Source organism: Pseudoliparis swirei, unplaced genomic scaffold, assembly GCF_029220125.1.
Source record: "Pseudoliparis swirei isolate HS2019 ecotype Mariana Trench unplaced genomic scaffold, NWPU_hadal_v1 hadal_30, whole genome shotgun sequence".
NCBI classification, from domain to species: Eukaryota; Metazoa; Chordata; class Actinopteri; order Perciformes; family Liparidae; genus Pseudoliparis; species Pseudoliparis swirei.
The window spans coordinates 58,607-75,000 of NW_026613266.1; the positions used below are offsets into that span (position 1 = coordinate 58,607).

The 16,394-nt window shown below is 54.0% G+C and overlaps 1 protein-coding gene across 9 annotated transcripts in view; it reads left to right on the forward strand.

Moving 5' to 3' along the window:
• ubap2a (ubiquitin associated protein 2a) overlaps window positions 1–16,394 on the forward strand; it is a 29,240-nt gene that overhangs the window by 7,024 nt on the left and 5,822 nt on the right. For 5 of the 9 annotated variants that reach the window (XM_056410971.1, XM_056410969.1, XM_056410972.1 and 2 more), the window contains exons 4-17: window positions 65–175; window positions 3,472–3,628; window positions 3,708–3,794; window positions 3,872–3,929; window positions 9,872–9,969; window positions 10,045–10,100; window positions 10,180–10,244; window positions 10,427–10,583; window positions 10,694–10,946; window positions 11,015–11,268; window positions 11,338–11,519; window positions 11,588–11,795; window positions 11,856–11,898; window positions 11,983–12,151. In XM_056410971.1, the coding sequence (XP_056266946.1) occupies window positions 65–175; window positions 3,472–3,628; window positions 3,708–3,794; window positions 3,872–3,929; window positions 9,872–9,969; window positions 10,045–10,100; window positions 10,180–10,244; window positions 10,427–10,583; window positions 10,694–10,946; window positions 11,015–11,268; window positions 11,338–11,519; window positions 11,588–11,795; window positions 11,856–11,898; window positions 11,983–12,151 (1,898 nt within the window). Of the gene's footprint in view, window positions 1–64; window positions 176–809; window positions 949–3,471; window positions 3,629–3,707; window positions 3,795–3,871; window positions 3,930–9,871; window positions 9,970–10,044; window positions 10,101–10,179; window positions 10,245–10,426; window positions 10,584–10,693; window positions 10,947–11,014; window positions 11,269–11,337; window positions 11,520–11,587; window positions 11,796–11,855; window positions 11,899–11,982; window positions 12,152–16,394 lie in introns of all 9 variants that reach the window. The other 4 variants (XM_056410970.1, XM_056410974.1, XM_056410977.1 and 1 more) reach the window with 2 other exon arrangements.

Sequence of the window (16,394 nt, forward strand, 5' to 3'; positions counted from 1 at the left end):
AGCAGCGGTCTGCGGCGTGTTGCGTGACTCCCGTACTTCATGTGACACCTGGTCTCACCTGCAGCTCATGGAGGTCACCGGGAAGAACCAGGACGACTGCATGGTGGCGCTGCACGACTGCAGCGAGGACGTCAGCAGAGCCATCAACTTCCTGCTGGAGAGCACCTCGGACAAGGTACACACACACGGTACACACACACACATGACCCAGCCTCCTGGTCCTCCTGGATGACTAGAGGCTGTGGTCGTCATGGCCAGGGGCGGTTTTTCCTACAGGCGGTATAGAGCGTATTCACTCACGTGACCACAACAAACTGGCGGCCATGTTGGGTCCCACCACGGCATTGTTTTGCTTGTTTGTATGCCGCTCTTCCCTTAGAAATGACCATTATATCCTGAAGGAGACACGATTTCAGTTCAAAGCGGTGTGCCTTGTGATTATGGTTCTGTGCCTCATTGTTGGATGTGGGACTAATGATTCAGAATATGGGTTTATCAGCTCAACAAGACAGACTATTACTTCAACTTGTCATACATCTACTTCAGCTTCACTCTGCGTATGAGCCCTAGGACTGTTCTCATGTGTTTCTGTTGATGCATCGGGTTGTGGGCACGTTTCCATTGACTCTCGTCAATAATCTCTTTTTGCTTTTTTCGCCGAGCGAAAATCAATGTTTCACTTGCGCAAAAGGAACTGTGGATGGAAACTTGGGAGGAAGCCATGAACATGGCAACTCTGTGGGGCGATGTCTGCCTTTACTCTGTGATTCATTTCAAGGTAAAATAAAACACTGTCTCCATGGCAACAGCACTCAGCACGGCCAGCAGCCACTGCTGGTCCTGAAGGAGCTGGAAGCGGCTTCATCCAGACACTCGTCCTGGAGGCGGAGCTGTGACTACGGATCATATATGAACCCAGACACGGGGCTCGATGTTCCCACATTTATGGTATTTCCACAACAAGTATAACGCAGAAATAGTTGTTAATGTCCCATGGTCGATAGCGGAAATGAAAACTGTTTTACAGGAATGTGACCGGGCTCTGTGCTGGTAACTAGCGAATTAACCACAAAGTGTTGAGCGAGTAAAATCAGGTAAAAAAGCGTTGCAAATATTCAATTCCAACCGCTGAAATCTTTCTTTGGTAATGCAGAAGGACATGAGGTTGCAGGGCTCTCGCATCATCAAACAGCGACACGATAGGAGGTCAACTTCTTCTGACATTTAATAAGTGGGACCCCAAGATGGCGCGATTGAGATTCTGACGTCACGTGAATACGCTCTATAGGCGGTCGCCTAGGGCGCCATTCAGAGGGGGGGGGGCGCAAAAAAATGCGCCCCCATCTATATCTCCAACCAATATTTTGACGGCAATGCCAGCCATTAACAGAACAGAAAACAAAAAAAACATTAAAGCTGCAAGCAGCGTCGAACGGGATCCTCGCTCATCTCGCGGTCGGGCGGCGTCTCGCCGCGCCGGACGAGCGGCACGCCGGTCAGACTTGACTCGGGCCGTGACTTGTAACGAGCACGAGAAGTTTGGGGCAGATTCGACAAAGTCCAGTTGAGCCAGTAGTAGGGCTGCAACAACGAATCGATAAAATCGATAAAAATCGATTATTAAAATAGTTGGCAACGAATTTCATTATCGATTCGTTGTGTCGCGCGATTATTACGGTGCTCAATAAGTCACGGAGTATAAACAAAGTTGAGTTGAGCGCAGAGCGGCGCAGGAGAAACAAGAGCGGAGCGACGGAACGCTGCGTTGTGAGAGCCAATCAGCGCTGAGCTGCTCCTCTGTTGATGAGTCTAATTGGCTGCTGCTGCTCACGTGGCGCTGGATGCGGAAGTCCTTCACGTCGTCGGAGACATTCACGGAGCTGAGTGCGCCTCCGGGTGACGTTATGAACCCAGACACCAGGGCGCTACATGTCACGACGTGTGTGGCATTTCCACAAGATTATAACGTAGAAAATGTGGTTATTTATTCCGTGGCGGATAGCGGAAAATATTTTTCCATGGAGAAAGGCAACGGAGATAAGCCACGACTCGCTGTGAGCGCTGCGCGTGCAGACAACATTTAACGGAGCGGAGCAGCGCGTGCGCTCTGATCGCTCTTTAAATTAAGTATCGAAACTAAAAATATGCTAAATCACATCGTGTTTAACGTACGGTACTTTGTTAGTATCGCTACACCGTGCAGCGTGACAGCAGCAGATGTAGCGGACTAACATTCAAGCTAACCTAACTTCCCAAACGCTGTGGACATCTGAATGCTGATTGGCCGAGACGCAACACGTCCCATCAAAGATGTTTTATTGCGAAGAAGAGCACCACTTCACATTTTTTCCGCGTCTCACTGCAATCTCAACGGCAGCGGGCCAGGTGAAAACAATAATAAATCGGAACGCGTCTTTGATATTGTTCAGGGGGCGGAGCCACATGGGGACCACTGCTCAGGAGAGGAGAGCTGTCAGTCTGTTTGTGACGGTTCATCACCATGGTGACCAGTGAACAGGTTCATCACCATGGTGACCAGTGAACAGGCTCATCACATGCTGACCAGTGGGTCTCCAGGACCTTTCCATGACTTTAAACCAAATTTCCATGATTAAACATTTTGTGAAAACTCTGTCTATACGTGACAAAGTGAGAAGATGTAGTATTTAAACTAACAATGAGAATTCCAAAGCATACCGTATATATACCGTGTAAATTAAAATTTGAATAAAACAAATTTGCATTAGTTTTCCAAATATTTTGGGATTTTATTTTGTTCAATTACTTTTCTAGGCCTGCTAATAGCCATTTTAAAATTCCATGACTTTTCCAGGTTTTCCATGACCGTACGGACCCTGTTTTGAATAAAGGGTTGAAAATTAAAGTTTTTTTGTTTTTTTATCCGATTAATCGATAGAATAATCAACCGATTAATCGATTATCAAAATAATCGTTAGTTGCAGCCCTAGCCAGTAGGTGGCGCTTTGAGTCTGTGAACATATTCATGCATCATGTGTCCCTACGTGAAGTGTAGATCACGTCATGTAAATTCAATGTAAAAAAAAAAAGTGATGAAAAAAGCTGTCTTGTCCTGGAATCGATCACACATCTCCAGGTGTCCAGACCAACGCTTATCATGGTGAGCTATAGAGCTAGCTGGATTACAGGCAGCCGTAGGCGCTCACATTATTTTGGGCACGACGAGGGAGTGAATGTGCACCGTTGAACAGGGGGGCGGAGCCGGAGCGTCTTCAGCACAGACGTGACATTTTCTCAGGGATTTTGTTCTATATTTAATGTGTGTTCATTGTTGCGATCGTTGTTCTGTTTATTTGAAAGAAATTCTGTCTTGCAGGGCAAAATAGCGTTTGAAAGTTGAAATTCCGTTTTCGTGCAAAATCGCCTAGGGCGCCAAATGTGCTAGGGCCGCCCCTGGTCATGGCGACTGACTGTTCACTGAATGCTCTGCAGACGTCGTGGGAGATGGTGGGCAGGAAGAAGCCTCTAGTGAAGGATCCATCGGACCAGGAGAACCAAGAGAAGAGGGAGAAGAAGGGCGAGAGGGAAGCCGGCAAAGGCCGAGCCGCCGCCGGCCGGAGGGGCCAGGGGGGCGGCCGCAGTCGCCCGGGTAACCTGGCCGCCGTGCACAGCGCCCTCTGCTGGCGAGCTGGCCGCGGTTCTGATGCGTGTCTGTGGTTCTCCTGCAGCGCGTCCAGAGGAGAACGGCGTGGAGGCGCCGCCGCCGCTGGACGGAGGTCCGGACCGCGGGCGGAGGGCCCGGGGCGGCGGCCGAGGTGCGCCCGTGCACGTGAACGCCGCTCGGCTCGCCGGCTCCCGGACGCCGCTGACCTTTTTATTTGATGGTCCTCAGGATCTAGAGCCCGAGGCTGGGGACCGCCGGGGGCCCGCTTCTCCGCCCAGGGCATGGGGTACGGGGCCACACACACACATACATGGGGCCGAACACACACACATACATGGGGCCACACACACATACATGGGGCCACACACACACACACATGGGGCCGAACACACACACATACACGGGACCGCACACACACACACACACACATACACGGGACGGCACGCACACACAAACACGGGACCGCACACACACACACACACATACACGGGACCGCACGCACACACATACACGGGACCGCACGCACACACACATACACGGGACCGCACGCACACACATACACGGGACCGCACGCACACACATACACGGGACCGCACGCACACACACACACGGGACCGCACACACACACATACACGGGACCGCACACACACACACATACAGGACCGCACACACACACACGGACCGCACACACACACACACGCACACACACACACGGGACCGCACACACACACATACACGGGACCGCACGCACACACACATACACGGGACCGCACACACACACACGGGACCGCACACACACATACACGGGACCGCACGCACACACACACACGGGACCGCACACACACACACGGGACCGCACGCACACACACACATACACGGGACCGCACACACACATACACGGGACCGCACGCACACACACACACGGGACCGCACACACACACATACACGGGACCGCACACACATACACGGGACCGCACGCACACACATACACGGGACCGCACGCACACACACATACACGGGACCGCACACACACACATACACGGGACCGCACACACACACATACACGGGACCGCACGCACACACACGGGACCGCACACACATACACGGGACCGCACACACACATACACGGGACCGCACGCACACACACACACGGGACCGCACGCACACACACACACGGGACCGCACGCACACACATACACGGGACCGCACACACACACACGGGACCGCACGCACACACACATACACGGGACCGCACGCACACACACATACACGGGACCGCACGCACACACACACACGGGACCGCACACACACACGGGACCGCACACACACATACACGGGACCGCACACACACACATACACGGGACCGCACACACACACACATACACGGGACCGCACACACACACACGGGACCGCACACACACACACATACACGGGACCGCACACACACACACATACACGGGACCGCACACACACACACGGGACCGCACACACACACATACACGGGACCGCACGCACACACACACACGGGACCGCACACACACACATACACGGGACCGCACACACACACACGGGACCGCACACACACATACACGGGACCGCACGCACACACACACGGGACCTCACGCACACACATACACAGGACCGCACACACACACACATACACGGACCGCACGCACACACACACACGACCGCACGCACACACACACACGGGACCGCACGCACACACACATACACGGGACCGCACGCACACACACATACACGGGACCGCACGCACACACATACACGGGACCGCACGCACACACACACATACACGGGACCGCACACACACACACACACATACACGGGACCGCACGCACACACATACACGGGACCGCACACACATACACACGGACCGCACACACACACATACACGGACCGCACGCACACACACATACACGGGACCGCACGCACACACACACACGGGACCGCACACACACACACACGGGACCGCACGCACACACATACACGGGACCGCACACACACACACACGGGACCGCACACACACACACACGGGACCGCACGCACACACACATACACGGGACCGCACGCACACACACACACGGACCGCACACAAACACACACACACGGGACCGCACGCACACACACGGACCGCACGCACACACACACGGGACCGCACACACACACAGGACCACACACACACGGACCGCACACACACACATACACGGACCGCACGCACACACACACGGGACCACACACACACACACGGGACCGCACACACATACAGGACCGCACACACACACGGACCACACACATACACGGGACCGCACACACACACACATACACGGGACCGCACGCACACACACACACGGGACCGCACGCACACACACATACACGGGACCACACACACACACACATACACGGGACCGCACGCACACACACACACACACGGGACCGCACACACACACACGGGACCGCACACACACATACACGGGACCACACACACATACACATACACGGGACCGCACACACACACACACACATACACGGGACCGCACGCACACACACATACACGGGACCGCACGCACACACACACACGGGACCGCACACACACACACACGGGACCGCACGCACACACACACACGGGACCGCACACACACATACACGGGACCACACGCACACACACACACACACACACATACACGGACGCACACACACACACGCACACACACGACACACACACACACGTGACCGCACGCACACACATACACGGGACCGCACGCACAACCGCACACACACATACACGGGACCGCACACACACATACACGGGACCGCACGCACACACACACACACACACATACACGGGACCGCACGCACACACATACACGGGACCGCACGCACACACGGGACCACACACACACGGACCGCACACACACACATACACGGACCGCACACACACACACGGACCGCACGCACACACACATACACGGACCGCACACACACATACACGGGACCACACACACACATACACGGGACCGCACGCACACACACACGGACCGCACACACACACACGGACCGCACACACACATACACGGACCGCACACACACACACATACACGGACCGCACACACATACACGCGACCGCACACACACATACACGGGACCGCACACACACGGGACCGCACGCACACACACACGGGACCGCACGCACACACACACGGACGCACACACACATACACGGACCGCACACACACACACACGGACCCGCACACACATACACGGGACCGCACACACACACACACGGGACCGCACGCACACACACGGGACCGCACACACACACGGGACCGCACACACACACATACACGGACCGCACACACATACCGCACGCACACACACACGGACCGCACACACACACACATACACGGACCGCACACACACACACAAACACGGGACCGCACACACATACACGGGACCGCACGCACACACAAACACGGGACCGCACACACACACATACACGGGACCGCACACACACATACACGGGACCGCACACGACACACATACACGGACCGCACGCACACACACGGACCGCACACACACACACGGGACCGCACACACACACACGGACCGCACGCACACACATACACGGACCGCACACACACACGGACCGCACACACACATACGGACCGCACACACACACATACACGGACACACACACACGGACCACACACACACGGGACCGCACACACACACACACGGACCGCACATACACGCACACACACATACACGGGACCGCACGCACACACATACACGGGACCGCACGCACGCACACACACACACACGGGACCTCACACACACATACACGGGACCACACGCACGCACACACACACACACACATACACGGGACCGCACACACACATACACGGACCGCACACACACGGGACCGCACACACACGGGACCGCACGCACACACACGGGACCGCACACACATACACGGGACCGCACACACATACACGGGACCGCACGCACACACATACACGGGACCGCACACACATACACGGGACCGCACGCACACACACACACACACATACACGGGACCGCACACACACGGGACCGCACGCACACACATACACGGGACCGCACACACACACACACGGGACCGCACACACACACACACGGGACCGCACACACACACACACGGGACCGCACGCACACACATACACGGGACCGCACACACACATACACGGGACCGCACACACACACACGGGACCGCACGCACACACATACACGGGACCGCACGCACACACATTCACGGGACCGCACACACACACACACGGACCGCACGCACACACATACACGGACCGCACACACACACATATACGGGACCACACGCACACACACACACGGACCACACACACACACACACGGGACCTCACACACACATACACGGACACACACACATACACGGGACCGCACGCACACACACACACACGGGACCGCACACACACACACACATACACGGGACCGCACACACATACACGGGACCGCACGCACACACATACACGGGACCGCACACACACATACACGGGACCGCACGCACACACATACACGGGACCGCACACACACACACATACACGGGACCGCACGCACACACACACACGGGACCGCACACACACACATACACGGGACCGCACACACACATACACGGGACCGCACGCACACACACACACGGACCGCACGCACACACATACGGACCGCACACACACACACACGGACCGCACACGCACACACACACGGACCGCACACACACATACACGGGACCGCACACACACGGGACACACATACACACACCACACCACACATACACGACCGCACGCACACACACATACGGGACCGCACACACACACACACATACACGGACCGCACACACACACATACACGGACCGCACACACACATACACGGGACCACACACACATGCGGACCGCACACACACATACACGGACCGCACACACATACACGGGACCGCACACACACATACACGGGACCACACACACACACACACGCACACACATACACGGGACCACACACACATACAGGACCGCACACACACACATACACGGACCGCACACACACACACGGACCACACACACACATACACGGGACCGCACACACACATACACGGGACCGCACACACACACATACACGGGACCACACACACACATACACGGGACCGCACACACACACACATACACGGGACCGCACGCACACACACATACACGGGACCGCACGCACACACATACACGGGACCACACACACACATACACGGGACCGCACACACACACACACGGACCGCACGCACACACACACGGGACCGCACGCACACACATACACGGGACCGCACACACACACATACACGGGACCGCACACACACATACACGGGACCGCACGCACACACACATACACGGGACCACACACACACACACACACACGCACACACACACACGGACCGCACACAGGACCGCACACACATACACGGGACCGCACACACACACACGGGACCGCACACACACACACACGGGACCACACACACACACACACGGACCACGCACACACACATACGGGACGCACACACACGGACCGCACACACACGGACCGCACACACACACACGGGACCGCACACACACACATACACGGGACCACACGCACACACACATACACGGGACCGCACACACATACACGGGACCGCACGCACACACATACACGGGACCACACACACACACGGGACCACACACACACACACATACACGGGACCGCACACACACACACATACACGGGACCGCACACACACACATACACGGGACCGCACACACACACATACACGGACACACACACACGGACCACACACACACATACACGGGACCGCACACACACACACGTACACGGGACCGCACGCACACACACATACACGGGACCGCACACACACACACATGGGGCCGCACACACACACACACACGGGACCGCACATACACACATGGGGCCACACACACACACGGGGCCACACACACACATGGGGCCACACACACACGCACTGTGACCCGTCCCATGAGACGTGTCCTCTGAAGCTCGTCTTCATAATCGTGGACCTCCTGAACTTCTGGTCCAGAGGTCGGAGGTCAATGAGCCCCATCAATCGATCATCTCACCTCTCCTGTGTTTATCCTGGACTTCCACAGCACCTTCAACCCAGCGGACTACGCCTCAGAGGGGGGGTCAGGGGCCACACAGAGCCAGGTGTGGGACCCGGCGGCCCCCGGCAGCACAGAGGGCTCAGGTGAGCTCTTCACCTGTCACATCAATGTGTCACAGCAGGGGCCCCGCTGCACCTCACGCTGTCACGTCTCTCTAGGGGCCTGGAGGGGAACCCTGGAGGACTGGGCCTCCGAGGACTGTGAGGACCTGAGTGTGAGTCCAGGAGGAGGAGGAGGAGGAGGAGGAGGAAGAGTCCACAGGTGTTCATTCTAATAACGTGTTGTTCCTCCAGCTCTCAGAGACCAAAGTGTTCACCTCCTCATGTGCTGCTGAGAACCAAGTCACACCTGGCCACAGGTGAGTGACTCGTACTTATTATTGTTATTATTATTATTATTATTGCTACAGAGAAGCTGTTCCTCTATTTTAAAAGTGTCAACAGAACTTCCCTTCCGGTCCGCGTTGTGTGTTGATGTGTTCTGCCATATGAAATGAGTCTTATACCAGATGGACTTTGACCTTTGACCCTTGTCTGTCAGTCTGGACCTCGGTGCTCTGCTGCAGAAGCCTGTGGCTGGAGGAAGAGAGCCACCCTCGTCCTCCTCCTCTTCCTCTCAGAGTCTGGTCTTCACTAACTCACATCACCACCAGCCGGCCGGCCGCAGCAGCAGCAGCAGCTACGCCCACGCGGCTCTGGTAAGAGGGCCCGGTTCTGCTGGCCCACGGGCCTTCATCACATACACACAGACTGGAGATGACTCCTCCTCCTCTCCTCCCCCCCTCCTCCTCCTCCTCCTGTCTGCCAGTCGTCGGTTCTGGGATCTGGTTTCGGGGACCTGGGTCCGGCCAAGAGGGCCCCGCCCAGCGCCGGGTCTCAGATCCTGGAGCAGCTGAAGGGCCCCGGCCTGGGCCCGCTTCCTTCCTCCCAGGCTCCGCCCACCAGCACCCAGGGGAGCAGCGCTTCCATGTGCTGCCTGCCCGGCCTGGGAGCCCCTCCCCCCCCCTCCTCCAGCTGGGGCGTCAAGGCCTCAGACCCCAGCGCCGCCTCGCAGTTCAGCCGTGAGTAGCGGCGGGCCGAGCCGGTCTCCGGTGCCGGCCTGGCGGTAACGCGGCTCCTGTGTCCGCAGGGGAGTTCGGCCTGCAGCCAGAACCGTCTCTGGTGCTGAGCCAGCTGGACCAGAGGCCCGCCGGCCCCGCCTCGCCTCTGGCCCGCCAAGCCAGCCCCCCGTCGCACCTACAGGCCGCCCCCCCCTCGCCGGCCCACCGCACGCACGGCGCCGCCAAGCCGGCCGCGCCCGGAGCCGGGCCGGACCCCCAGGGGGCCACGCTGCAGCGGGCTCAGCTCAGGGGCCAGAGGCGGAGGGTACCGCCCTCCTCCAAGGTGGGCTTGGTGCTGATGGGGCTCCTGTGTGGGTCTGTCAGTGAGCCTGACTCCTCCTCCTCCTCCCAGATCCCCTCCACAGCCGTAGAGATGCCGGGCTCGGCCGACGTCCCCGGGCTCGACCTCCAGTTCGGCGCTCTGGACTTCGGCTCCGAGTCGCCGTTGCCGGAGTTCGGCGTCGTTGACAATTGCGCAACGACGTCCACGCCGGGCCCTCAGAACCAGACCAGCCTGTACTCCAAACCACTCAGGTACCATCTCTTTGACACGATCACAGACCCTCGTGACCTCGTGACCTCTGACCTCTCCGCCCCTGCAGCGAGTCGCTGGGCGGCCCTCTCTCCGCGGCCCCGCCCCTCTGCTCCTCGGGGCTCGCCGTCTCCTCCGGCGCCGCCCCGTGTTCCTCGACAGCCTCTGGCTCCTCCTCCTCTCACTTCTCCAGCGTGGGGGGGGGGTACGACGGGACCGCGGCCCCCCACGCACGACTGGCCTTCCCCCAGAGTCAAGAGGCCCCGGGGCCCGTCATGGTGAGCAGAGACCTGAGTGTTTGTTCCCTGTGTTGCCGGTGCTGACCGTGTGTTTACCAGCAGAACGGGCTGAATGGCGTCCGGGCCCCCGCCGCTCTGGACGGTGAGCTTCTCCCCGTGTTCCACGTCACCAGGAGCCGCTTCTATTTTGGCGAGTCATCATAAAAAGTCATTTTCTTCCCTTCAGCGTCGTCGGCCTCCTCGCCCCCGAAGCCGGAGTCTCCGTCTCTGAACATCAGCACCAACGGCGCCTCAGGCTCCTCCCACTTGGCGTCCAGCCTGCCGCCTCACGGCTCCACCGCGCTCTCCAGCCAGGACACGCCCCCCTCCACCGGCCAGCTGACCGCGCTCAGCAGGTGAGCGGCGAGGAGGAGGAGGATGATGTCATACGCTCATGTGATGATGACATACGCTCATGTGATGATGTCATACGCTCATGTGATGATGTCATACGCTCATGTGATGATGTCATACGCTCATGTGATGATGTCATATGCTCATGTGATGATGTCATACGCTCATGTGATGATGTCATACGCTCATGTGATGATGTCATACGCTCATGTGATGATGTCATACGCTCATGTGATGATGTCATACGCTCATGTGATGATGTCATACGCTCATGTGATGATGTCATATGTTCATGTGATGATGACATATGCTCATGTGATGATGACATACGCTCATGTGATGATGTCATACGCTCATGTGATGATGTCATACGCTCATGTGATGATGACATATGCTCATGTGATGATGACATACGCTCATGTGATGATGTAATACGCTCATGTGATGATGTCATACGCTCATGTGATGATGTCATATGCTCATGTGATGATGTCATACGCTCATGTGATGATGTCATACGCTCATGTGATGATGTCATACGCTCATGTGATGATGTCATACGCTCATGTGATGATGTCATACGCTCATGTGATGATGTCATACGCTCATGTGATGATGTCATACGCTCATGTGATGATGTCATATGTTCATGTGATGATGACATATGCTCATGTGATGATGACATACGCTCATGTGATGATGTCATACGCTCATGTGATGATGTCATACGCTCATGTGATGATGACATATGCTCATGTGATGATGACATACGCTCATGTGATGATGTCATACGCTCATGTGATGATGTCATACGCTCATGTGATGATGTCATATGCTCATGTGATGATGTCATACGCTCATGTGATGATGACATATGCTCATGTGATGATGTCATACGCTCATGTGATGATGACATACGCTCATGTGATGATGACATACGCTCATGTGATGATGACATACGCTCATGTGATGATGACATACGCTCATGTGATGATGTCATACGCTCATGTGATGATGACATACGCTCATGTGATGATGTCATACGCTCATGTGATGATGACATACGCTCATGTGATGATGTCATACGCTCATGTGATGATGTCATACGCTCATGTGATGATGACATACGCTCATGTGATGATGTCATACGCTCATGTGATGATGACATATGCTCATGTGATGATGACATACGCTCATGTGATGATGTCATACGCTCATGTGATGATGTCATACGCTCTGATGATGTCATACGCTCATGTGATCATGGCATACGCTCATGTGATGATCTCATACGCTCATCTGATGATGACATCCGCTCATGTGATGATGTCATACGCTCATGTGATGATGTCATACGCTCATGTGATGATGACATACGCTCATGTGATGATGTCATACGCTCATGTGATGATGACATACGCTCATGTGATGATGACATACGCTCATGTGATGATGACATACGCTCATGTGATGATGACATACGCTCATGTGATGATGTCATACGCTCATGTGATGATGACATTCGCTCATGTGATGATGTCATACGCTCATGTGATGATGACATACGCTCATGTGATGATGTCATACGCTCATGTGATGATGACATACGCGCTCATGTGATGATGACATACGCTCATGTGATGATGTCATACGCTCATGTGATGATGACATACGCTCATGTGATGATGACATACGCTCATGTGATGATGTCATACGCTCATGTGATGATGTCATACGCTCATGTGATGATGACATACGCTCATGTGATGATGTCATACGCTCATGTGATGATGACATACGCTCATGTGATGATGTCATACGCTCATGTGATGATGTCATACGCTCATGTGATGATGTCATACGCTCATGTGATGATGTCATACGCTCATGTGATGATGTCATACGCTCATGTGATGATGACATACGCTCATGTGATGATGACATACGCTCATGTGATGATGTCATACGCTCATGTGATGATGACATACGCTCATGTGATGATGTCATACGCTCATGTGATGATGACATACGCTCATGTGATGATGTCATACGCTCATGTGATGATGACATACGCTCATGTGATGATGTCATACGCTCATGTGATGATGTCATACGCTCATGTGATGATGACATACGCTCATGTGATGATGTCATACGCTCATGTGATGATGTCATACGCTCATGTGATGATGACATACGCTCATGTGATGATGACATACGCTCATGTGATGATGTCATACGCTCGTGATGATGATGACATACGCTCATGTGATGATGTCATACGCTCATGTGATGATGACATACGCTCATGTGATGATGTCATACGCTCATGTGATGATGACACGCTCATGTGATGATGTCATACGCTCATGTGATGATGTCATACGCTCATGTGATGATGACGCTCATGATGATGTACGCTCATGTGATGATGTCATACGCTCATGTGATGTCATACGCTCATGTGATGATGTCATACGCTCATGTGATGATGTCATACGCTCATGTGATGATGTCATACGCTCATGTGATGATGTCATACGCTCATGTGATGATGTCATACGCTCATGTGATGATGTCATACGCTCATGTGATGATGACATACGCTCATGTGATGATGTCATACGCTCATGTGATGATGTCATACGCTCATGTGATGATGACATACGCTCATGTGATGATGTCATACGCTCATGTGATGATGACATACGCTCATGTGATGATGTCATACGCTCATGTGATGATGTCATACGCTCATGTGATGATGACATACGCTCATGTGATGATGTCATACGCTCATGTGATGATGTCATACGCTCATGTGATGATGACATACGCTCATGTGATGATGTCATACGCTCATGTGATGATGACACGCTCATGTGATGATGTCATACGCTCATGTGATGATGTCATACGCTCATGTGATGATGACATACGCTCATGTGATGATGTCATACGCTCATGTGATGATGACATACGCTCATGTGATGATGTCATACGCTCATGTGATGATGTCATATGCTCATGTGATGATGTCATACGCTCATGTGATGATGTCATATGCTCATGTGATGATGTCATACGCTCATGTGATGATGACATACGCTCATGTGATGATGACATACGCTCATGTGATGATGTCATACGCTCATGTGATGATGACATACGCTCATGTGATGATGACATACGCTCATGTGATGATGTCATACGCTCATGTGATGATGACATACGCTCATGTGATGATGACATACGCTCATGTGATGATGACATACGTTCATGTGATGATGTCATATGCTCATGTGATGATGTCATACGCTCATGTGATGATGACATATGCTCATGTGATGATGACATACGCTCATGTGATGATGTCATACGCTCATGTGATGATGTCATACGCTCATGTGATGATGTCATACGCTCATGTGATGATGACATACGCTCATGTGATGATGTCATACGTTCATGTGATGATGTCATATGCTCATGTGATGATGTCATACGCTCATGTGATGATGACATACGCTCATGTGATGATGTCATACGCTCATGTGATGATGACATACGCTCATGTGATGATGACATACGCTCATGTGATGATGTCATACGCTCATGTGATGATGTCATACGCTCATGTGATGATGTCATACGCTCATGTGATGATGTCATACGCTCATGTGATGATGACATACGCTCATGTGATGATGACATACGCTCATGTGATGATGACATACGCTCATGTGATGATGTCATATGCTCATGTGATGATGACATACGCTCATGTGATGATGACATACGCTCATGTGATGTCATACGCTCATGTGATGATGACATACGCTCATGTGATGATGACATACGTTCATGTGATGATGTCATATGCTCATGTGATGTCATACGCTCATGTGATGATGACATATGCTCATGTGATGATGTCATACGCTCATGTGATGATGTCATATGCTCATGTGATGATGTCATACGTTCATGTGATGATGTCATATGCTCATGTGATGATGTCATACGCTCATGTGATGATGACATGCTCATGTGATGATGACATACGCTCATGTGATGATGACATACGCTCATGTGATGATGTCATACGCTCATGTGATGATGACATACGCTCATGTGATGATGTCATACGCTCATGTGATGATGTCATACGCTCATGTGATGATGACACGCTCATGTGATGATGTCATACGCTCATGTGATGATGTCATATGCTCATGTGATGAT